Source organism: Nicotiana sylvestris, chromosome 4 (assembly GCF_000393655.2).
Source record: "Nicotiana sylvestris chromosome 4, ASM39365v2, whole genome shotgun sequence".
Taxonomy (NCBI): Eukaryota; Viridiplantae; Streptophyta; class Magnoliopsida; order Solanales; family Solanaceae; genus Nicotiana; species Nicotiana sylvestris.
The window spans coordinates 48,767,479-48,777,468 of NC_091060.1; the positions used below are offsets into that span (position 1 = coordinate 48,767,479).

The 9,990-nt window shown below is 38.9% G+C and overlaps 1 protein-coding gene across 1 annotated transcript; it reads right to left on the reverse strand.

Annotated features, from left to right (window-relative positions):
* Positions 1–1,657: 1,657 nt before the first annotated feature.
* LOC104246783 (uncharacterized) lies at positions 1,658–5,221 on the reverse strand. Its single transcript, XM_009802668.2, has 5 exons — positions 3,582–5,221; positions 3,109–3,456; positions 2,579–2,982; positions 2,371–2,483; positions 1,658–2,125 (listed from the first exon to the last, which is right to left on the reverse strand). The coding sequence occupies exons 1-5, from the start codon at positions 5,219–5,221 to the stop codon at positions 1,658–1,660; spliced, it is 2,973 nt and encodes a 990-aa protein (XP_009800970.2).
* Between the last annotated feature and the right edge of the window lie 4,769 nt (positions 5,222–9,990).

Below are 9,990 nucleotides of genomic sequence, written 5' to 3' on the forward strand. Positions count from 1 at the left end.
ATATTTAGAGCTTGTAGCCTGCCAAGTACCTCCAGGAAGTTTCTTTCTAAGGCCGTGGTGTTAATCCCCATCTCAGAAATGTACCGTCCATATGGAACGAAGTCCATGTGACATGCAATAGCTGCAGCATCGACCAAATCCAAACGAGGCCTCGGCCTTAATGGCGCCTGATGAGATCCCTCGGCGACCTGTTTTCCTTTGGACTGTCGTGAAGAGATTTCTCCCTGCTTGCGCTTTTTGGGTGCAGGAGAAATGGTGGAGGACTTTCCAATGCCTTTGCCTTTGCTAGAACCATCATGAGCCATAATATCCCGCAACACAAATAATCACGACTTTGAGAACACTGCAAGAAATATGCCTAAGGTTGTTGTGCAAGTCATGAAATGACCCCACACTTAAAATCGAAGGCACAATGTACACTGTGTCACAATTTTTGGATCCAACATGTACAAGTGTTGCACCCTAAAGCTATGGGTACTCAAGACTTCCCCATGCCACACAATAGTGATTGATCATGGATACGCGAATTCACATTAAGGTAAGCAAGAGGCATATGGTACGCACCTTTCACAACTACTAGACTATACTAAATTAGTCAAATTTACAAGGTTCTATAACATACATTATATAAGATAGATGGAGTAGGAACATGTATTGCATCAAAGCCACACCCCTAGCATGTAAAAGCATCCCTACATACCCCACACTTAGTCCAAATTCATACACAAATATACCCGGTTACTCAGACTTTACCGGTACACCAAAATCCTTATTCAAGCATTTTAACAAATACCTTACGGGCATAAAGTGTGTGCTTCTAATTCAACAATGGTGAAATATGGTGGCCTCCCAATTTTCAACGAAGTAGAAGGAATTCTAGTTTACTACTCCGTATACACAATAACCATATAAATTAGACCAACACAAGCCATCCACCATAAACTTTCATAAGAACTACATAGGGAAAAATATTTGGGGAGTTGGGAATCTTGGGAACGGGATATCTAATAATTCAAAATACAAACAAGAAGAAGAAGAAGGAGAAGAGAGAATATCTTACCTGGAGAGTGTAGAAGGAGGGCAAGAGAAAAACTTGGAGAAACTTTTGTGAGGAAGAGGAGAGAAATCGTTGTTTGGTTTTGTGTTTGGGTAGGTTTGGGTTATGGCTTAGTTGGGTTGGGAATAGACATGGGTATTAGGATGGGGTATTGTATTACTGTAATGGGTATTTGGGTTGGGTTAAATGGGTATGGGTTAGAAAATAAAAAAACGAAAAAAAATTAAAAAAAATAGACTTACCTGGATCGCCCCCAGCCCGACGCCTCGCACCCTACCTGGCGCTGGGGTTTTTGAGTATTCTGTTTCCAGCGCCCCAAGCAGCGTTGGGCACTGGACTGGGTGCTATTTTCGAGAATTTTGTTTTGAAACATTCCGATCCCTCGAGCCTTTTATATACCCAATTGACATGTACTACACCATTCTGCTTATCATTACTACGCCTACAAAGAAAATACAAATTAAGAAGTTAAACTAGTAAAGCAATACAAATTGGTTTGCCTCCCAACAAGCGCCTGATTTAACATCGCGGTACTTCGCAGAGTCTCGCTTACTCATCAGCGAGTACAACCCTGGTCTTCTCACAATTAATCATTCCTCCCTAATAGTGTTTGACTCTATGTCCATTCACCAAAAATTTCCTTTCACCATTTAAAGCTCGCAGCTCGATTACACCATAAGGAGTGACTCTCACCACCTCAAACGGACCTGACCATCTCAATTTTAGCTTTCCAGGAAACAGCCTTAGCCTAGAATTGAATAATAATACATGTTGGCCTTGCTCGAAGTGACGCGGCTTGATATGATTGTCATGCCATCTCTTTGTCTTTTCTTTATAGAGCTTAGCATTTTCATAAGAGTGCAACCTGAACTCATCTAACTCATTCAACTTCAAAAGTCTTTTCTCGCCCGCGGCTTCAAGGTCCATGTTCAGCTTCTTAATGGCCCAGTATGCCTTGTGTTCCAGTTCAACGGGCAAGTGACATGCCTTCCCATAAACAAGCTTGTATGGGGCTGCCCCAATTGGCGTTTTATATGCAGTTCTATATGCCCATAAGGAATCATCTAACTTTGCAACTCAATCCTTCCTATTCACACTCACTGTCTTCTCTAATATTTGCTTTATTTCTCTATTTGACACCTCAGCTTGCCCACTTTCTTGGGGATGATATGCTATAACAACTATGTGGCGAACTCCATATTTAGCTAGAAGGTTATTCAACAACCGATTGCAAAAATGAGTCCCCTCATCACTAATTAAGGCACGTGGAGTCCCAAATCTCGAAATATATTCTTTTTCACAAAAGCAGATACCACCATGGCATCATTTGTTGGCAAAGCAATTGCCTCCACCCATTTTGACACGTAGTCAACTTCTAGCAAAATGTATTTGTTTCCTCTGGATGGTGGAAATGGTCCCATAAAATCTATCCCCACACATCAAAAAGCTCAACTTCTAGGATGTTATTCAAAGGCATATCATGCCTCCTTGTGATTGTTCCTGTTCTCTGACATTACTTACACTTCTTAACGAATGCATTGACATCCTTGAATAAAGTTTGCCAAAAGAGACCGGATTGTAGTACCTTTGCAGCTATTCTATCTCCTCCATGATAGCCCCTATAAGGTGATGCATGACAATCATACAACACTAATTCCACCTCCTTTTCTGGAATGCATCTCCTCATCAACTGATCAGCACATTGCTTGTACAAATATGGCTTATCCCAGTAGTAGAAGTTCACATCATGTAGAAACCTCTTTCTAGCTTCAAATTGGATTTCAGGAGGAAGTACCCCACTCACAAGATAATTCACATAGTTCGCGTACCATAGGGGAGGGTCTTGGGTTATAGCAAAAGGTTTCTCATCAGGAAATACTTCTTTAATTTGGCCATCCTCCTCCACGTGATCGTGATTTTCCAGCCTTGATAGATGGTCAGCTACTTGGTTCTATGTCCCCCTTCGATATCGTATTTCTACATCAAATTCTTGCTGCAACAAAACCCAACTTATAAATCTAGCCTTAGATTCTTTTTTTGTAAACAAATACCTTATTGTTGCACGATCGGTATGGACTATGACTTTTGTTCCCACCAAGTATGCCCGAAATTTCTCAAAGGCCCACACAATAGCTAACAACTCCTTCTCAGTGGTGGTGTAATTCAGTTGTGCATCATCAAGAGTCTTAGTCGCATAGTAGATGAAATAAAACACCTTGTCCTTCCTCGGGTCTAGCACTGCCCCAATAGCATGGTCACTCGCATCACACATAAGTTTAAATGGTAAGGACCAATCAGGTGCCACAATAATGGGAGCAGACACCAACTTCTTTTTGAGTTCTTCAAATGCCTTGAGGCAAGCATTATCAAAGTTGAAAGTTACATCTTTTTCAAGCAGCCTACCCAAAGGAGTAGCAATTTTTTAAAAATCTTTAATAAAGCGCAGATAGAATCCCGTATGTCCCAAGAAACTCCGGACACCCTTCATTGAAATAGGTGGAGGTAATTTTTCAACCAACTCCACCTTCGCCTTATCAACTTCAATGCCGCTCTTAGATACTCTATAACCCAACATAATGCCGTCTTGTACCATAAATGGCACTTTTTCCAATTCAGTACCAGATTTGTTTCTTCACAACGGGCCAGCACCTTGCTTAAATTCCTCAAGCAATCATCATAAGAAGACCCAAAAACTGAAAAATTATCCATAAACACTTCCACGAATTTTTCCACCATGTCGGTAAAAATAGCCATCATGTACCTCTGGAAAGTGGTTGGTGCATTACAAAGACCAAACGGCATTCGCTTGAAGACAAAAGTACCATAAGGAAAAGTAAAAGTGATCTTCTCCTGATCCTTTGAGCATATGACAATCTGATTGTATCCCGAATAACCATCAAGGAAGTAATAATATTCATGCCCGGCTAATCTGTCTAGCATTTGGTCAATGAATGGAAGTGGGAAGTGGTCCTTGCGGGTTGCTTTGTTGAGCCGTCTATAATCAATACAGACTCTCCATCCCGTAACAGTGCGAGTAGGAATTAGCTCATTCTTCTCATTCTGAATCACAGTCATTCTTCCCTTTTTGGGCACACATTGAACTGGGCTTACCCAGTTGCTGTCAGAAATAGGAAAACTGATACCTACATCGAGCAACTTGATTACTTCCTTTTTCACTACCTCTTTCATAATGGGATTTAATCTTCTTTGCTGCTCCATACTAGGGCGGTGTCCGTCCTCTAAAAAGATTTTATGCATACAAAATGATGGATTAATTCCCTTGATATCAGATATAGTCCACCCAATAGCCTTTTTATGCTCTCGGAGTACTCTGAGCAATTTTTCTTCTTGAGTGTTAGTCAAGCTGGAGGATATAATCATGGGCAATGTCTTAGAGTTCCGCAAATAAGCATAACGCAGGTGTGCGGGTAGAGGCTTAAGTTCTAGCTTTGGGGCTTCTTCAATAGATGGCTTCGAAGGGGTCAGAGTGACAGGTCTATCAACCTCCTCAAATTTTCCAAACCCATGGACATAATTACAGGACATATCAAGTACTTGCTCAATTTCTCCATTCATTTCATCTTTACTATCTTCTTCATCCCCAATCAAAGCTCGTTGAAGATCTATAGGGCTCATGTAAGGCACTAATAATGTAGCATCACTTTCCATCACAGAGATCATGTATAGATCTTCATAGTGGACTGGTAACTTGAGTGCTTTATAAACATTGAATACCTCCAGTCGATCACCTACTCTCATTATCATCCTTCCTTGACAAACATTGATAATAGCTCGTCTCGTGGCTAAGGATGGATGCCCCAAAATAAATGGGACTTCCTGATCAGTCTCGTAATCCAAGATAATGAAATCAATCGAGAATATGAAACAACCCACTTGAACTAACACATCTTCAATCACTCCCTCAAGATGAGCAAGGGAGCGATCAACCAACTGTAAGATAACTATTGTTGGGCATGGCTCACCCAACCCCAACTGTCTGAACACAGATAGCGGCATCAAATTGATGCTTGCTCCAAGATCACATAAAGCTCGCCCAACAGCATGTTTACCAATCGAGATTTGGATAGTGAAACTACCTGGATCCTTCAATTTTTGAGCTAACTTGTGCTGAATTCTTGAACTGCACTCCTCAGTGAGTGCCATAGTTTCAAACTCGGTCAGCCTCCTTTTATTTGCCACTATGTCCTTGATGTACTTTGCATATTTGGGTACTTATTGTAAGATGTCAACCAATGGAATATTAATTTTCACCTGCTTCAAAATATCAAGAAACTTTTTATATGCGGCGTTATCCCTTAATTTCTGCAATCTTTGAGGGAACGGAGGTGGTGGCCTTTCAACCAATGGTAGGGGTTGCTCAGCCACCGCCTCTCCAGCTGGCTTCTCTGACTCCTTAGATTTTTCTGATGTTAATTCTATAGTGGTTGGCCTCTCATTAAAAGTCACATGTTTCCTCTTTTTAGACTGAACTTCTTCTAATTGTCTCCTATTCCTCAACGACACGGCATTAAGGGATGCCTTAGGATTAGATTCAGTGTCACTTGGAAGAGCTCCAGCTGATCTAGTGTTTTAAGCACTGGCAAGCTGTCACATTTGGCGCTCCAAATTTCTCATTGTTGCATCTTGGGCTTGCTGCTCAGCCATAAATTTCTGAGCAAGGGCTTGCTGTTCAGCCATCACTTTTTTCAACATGTCTTCAAGGTGACTTGTTGGACTCGCTTGTTATTCAACCTAAGGTGGTCTATATTGCTGTTGAGGTGCTTGAGGCCTGTATTGATTCTGAGTACCTTAGTTTCCACCCCAAGAGAAGTTTGGGTGGTCCCTCCAGTTGGGATTGTAAGTGTTTCCATATTTATTTGTTTGGCCCCTATTTGAATTACCCACAAAGCAGACAGACTCTGGATTAGCGAGGCATATGTCGCTCGTGTGACCCTCTCCACATATTTCACAAAACACTTGAACCTGTTGTACCGGTTGTGCTTGTTGCTTGTTGATAATCAAGGTCATCTGATTGACTTGGTTGGTCAATGTAGAAATCTGTACTGATAATGCTGAGACGACATCTAACTCAAGAACTCCTGCAGATTTTTGCACTATATGTTTGCCCATCTCTCCTTGCCAATCCGGATTGCTTTTGGAGAATTTGTTCAATAATGCATATATCTCGTCAAAGCTTTTCTCCAACACTTGACCTCCAACTGCAGTATCTACCACAATCTTTGTTTCAGGATGTAGAACTTCTATGAAAGTGTGAGCCAATACTTCTCTTGTCTGATTGTGATGAGGACAGTCTCTGCTTAGCCCCTTGAACCTCTCCCAAGATGAGTATAAATCTCCTGCTTTCTGTTTGAAGGCAACTATCTCACTTCTTATCTTTGCAGTTTTGCCTGAAGGGAAGAACCTAGCTAGAAATTTCCTTGCCAAATCATTCCATGAGGTAATAGAATTAGCTGGTTCCGCCTTCAGCCATCGCTTTGTTTCGCCCAACAATGAGAATGGAAAAGTGTGAGCTTCACATAGTCTGGAGTGACTCCGTTAGTGATATAAGTGTCACTAATCTCCAAGAAATTCAGGATATGTTGTTGTGGACCTCGTGTGGAAGACCCATAAACTGCCCATTCGCATGAAGTAGCTGGATCATACTTTGTTTCAGCTCATAGTGCCCAGTGATTCTGGGCTTCACAATGCTAGAGGTGACATTGGCAATATTGGGCATTGCCACATCCTGAACAGCCATGTGTTGCTCCTCAGGCATGTTCCCAGGAAATTGAACAAGTGCCTGAATATTATTCGTGTCCCTTGCTTCCCTCAACCTCCTATGAAATGTTCTCTCAGGTTCAGGGTCAAAGCCTTGAAGTCGGTCATGGCTTCTGACCCTTCGCATTCAATTAAAGTTCCTGAGATCCAAGCAACAATCAAGTAATGTTAGACTTGATGAAATTAACAATTAAAGCAAAAACTAGAAAGTAGTTAATATTCAAGTCCCCGGCAACGGCGCCAAAAACTTGGTGCTCCCAAACGTACACGCAAGTATGCGTGGTCGTACAAGTAATAAAATGATAAGTCGAGTGTCGAACCCACAGAGACTTATATCAACTACTCACTAACTCACCAATATTGTTATTCAGTCAAGCTAAATTCGAGTTCAAGAGTTTAATTATACCAAACTACAATTCTGAGTAATAACTAAATTATCAAGTAGTAGAATGATTGTTATGTATTCAATAGAGACAAATATTCCAAGGTTGTGATCGATTCACCAATCCTATTGTGTTCTAGTTAACTCTCCCTCTCATACAATTCACTCATGGTTGATAATTAATCGATAATTGCTCTCATAGCCTTCTCCCGAAGTACCATTCGTCTATTCAAAATAGATTCACGCCTATATTCCTATGGAATCAATCTATTAAGAACGCATTAAGATTACGATATTTAATTAAGCACGGTGACTAAGTATATTCCTATACTAACCAAAAATCCACCCCCTAAGAGTTAAGATCATGCTCTCTTCAATTCTTCTCTAATCTAAACACGGTTTTCTAAAGCATAGCATAGATAGTAAATATAGCCTAACTATTGGCCAGACAATTAAGCAATTAATCACAGAATTGAAGAAACAACCATATATTAGTGAATTATAATCGAGGTTAAGTCAACATTAAACAACAATATTCATGGTTAAATCACAACTCCAAAACAATGGGTTTTTAGCCACTGATGATACTAGCAAATAATTGCATAAGTTTTGGATAATTGAAAATACTAGAAAAGATGAAGAAATCTGAGATTTTCTTGCTCCCAGATGTTTCTTGTGTGTATTTTTCTTCCAAAGTCGCGTCTCTCCCTTCAAAAATAGGCTTAGTCTTTCTTTTATACATGTTGGGTAGGTCTAGGGCCGAATAAACCGTGTCCCGGGTAAAATAGGACAAAATCACGTTACCGGCGCCCTAGGTAGCGCCAGGCGCCCACCAGGACGCTGCCTCAAATTTCCATTCTGCCTCCAGCGCCACAGGTGGCGCCAGGCGCTGCCTGTGGCGCCCAAATGCTCAATTTCGTCCGATTTTGTTCGTTTTGGCTTAAATCTTGCGTGTTTCGCCCCCAATTGCTTCTGAATCATTCCTACACATAAAAAAAATCATAGCATTTAATATCCCAACTTCACGAAACAAAAGTAAAATATAAAGCAATATACATAGAAATATATATACTTTAAGTTAAACATCAACGGTGTAATCGCCTTCGCCTTTAAAAAAAAGTAAAAGGGAAGAAGTCTCCTACATGAGATGGGATAAATCTTAAGCACTTCATATGAAGTGAAGAAAAGTAGAGAAATAAAGCACTAACATGTCATAAAAGGTGAAGCAGCTCTACACTGTTTGCATCACATTTTCACTCCATTTTCTAAGATAAATGCCTTTAAAATGGTATATCACCCATTGGATTAAACTTTGAAGATGTATAAGGCAATTTGAGTGCAGATCAGTCACTGTTTAAATTTTGCAAGTAATACCTAGAAACCGATAAAGTAGATACAAAATTTACTTGATCATACTGACATTTGATGAAGCCGTGATTCAGTCATTAACAATAAAAAAAATTAGTTATTGTTTCAACTGAGTCCAAGATATGTGAAAGTAAGACAAAAAGAAGATTTAAAATCCAAACTTCAAACCATGGCAGAAGAGAAAGAACACCATTTTTATAAATGATAATTACGTGGGCCTCTCTATTGACTTCTCCAAATCAAAGCTGTGACTAAATTCTATCTGGCAAACTTTTAAAAAGAAAGTGTTAATGAAAATAAAAGTGTTTTCATGTGACACGCCTCAGAAGAAAGGGCAAGACTCATGAATGAAATAAAAGCATTAGGTGACACGTGACGGTGCTCTTAGCCTTATTTAAAATTGCCATAAAAGGGGACTAAGAAAAATTTGGCATTGTGCTATTTTATTTTATTTTTTAAAAAAAGGAGAGGTATAAAACAAAGTTTTTTGATAAATGTCCAAGAATATTTTCACGTTGGCTGTTTCTTGCCAAAAAACAAAGAGAAGAATGAATGTACAAAAAGTAATGATGTACTTGCTGAAAATGACATAAAGCAAAGAAGAGTTGCCATTGACTTATTCTACAACTTCAAGTAACAAAAAAGGTAAAGTTTGTGATGAAATTTGTTACGTATTTCTTGAATGGTGCAAGAAAAGTAATATTGTACCTGCGGAAAATGACATAAAGTAAAATTGAACAGTACAAAAGGAAATAATATTGTACTGATATTGAAAGTGACATGAAAGAAGGAAAATTGGCATGAAAAGAAGATGACTACCTTCCGTAAAGAAAAGAAAATACAGAGAAGTAACCAAAATGGCAATTTTTTGGACTTAAAATATTTATTTATCATGTTAAAAAAAATATTTGTCTACCTAAATTACTGTATTTTACTTTAACGCCGTTAAAGTTAAAAAAAAATAGTATACTTCGCTTTACGTCATTCTTTGGGCCCTCCAACAAGATATCATCAAAGTAGAAATAGGTGGATGACCTAATAATGTGAGCTTTCTCTCTCCCACAGACACACAGTTTTTTGTATTTTGTTGAACATGACACCGATATTATATTCCTCTTATGGCTGCTCAAATTTGGCTTTTGTGGTATATTTTACCTTTGTCCAGGAAAAGAAAAATAATAAACATAATTTCAGATGCATGAAATGTTTTTTTTCTTCCTAAAAACAGCCATTTTATTTATTGAAAGCGGAATATCTATATATATATATATATATATATATATATATATATATATATATATATATATATATATATATATATATATATATATATATATATATTAAATCAACAAACTTACCATATATAATTGCATTGTGGTTAAGCCAAGTGACAAGCTAATAAATA

Coding starts and splice junctions, on each gene's coding strand:
- LOC104246783 (XM_009802668.2), bottom strand. CDS start 5,221: ATGGCACTCACTGAGGAGTGCAGTTCAAGAATTCAGCACAAGTTAGCT. Junction 3,457..3,581: donor TTGAAGTTGATAAGGCGAAG/GTGGAGTTGGTT, acceptor TCCTTTGGGTAG/GCTGCTTGAAAAAGATGTAA. Junction 2,126..2,370: donor CAACAAATGATGCCATGGTG/GTATCTGCTTTT, acceptor TGAGTTGCAAAG/TTAGATGATTCCTTATGGGC.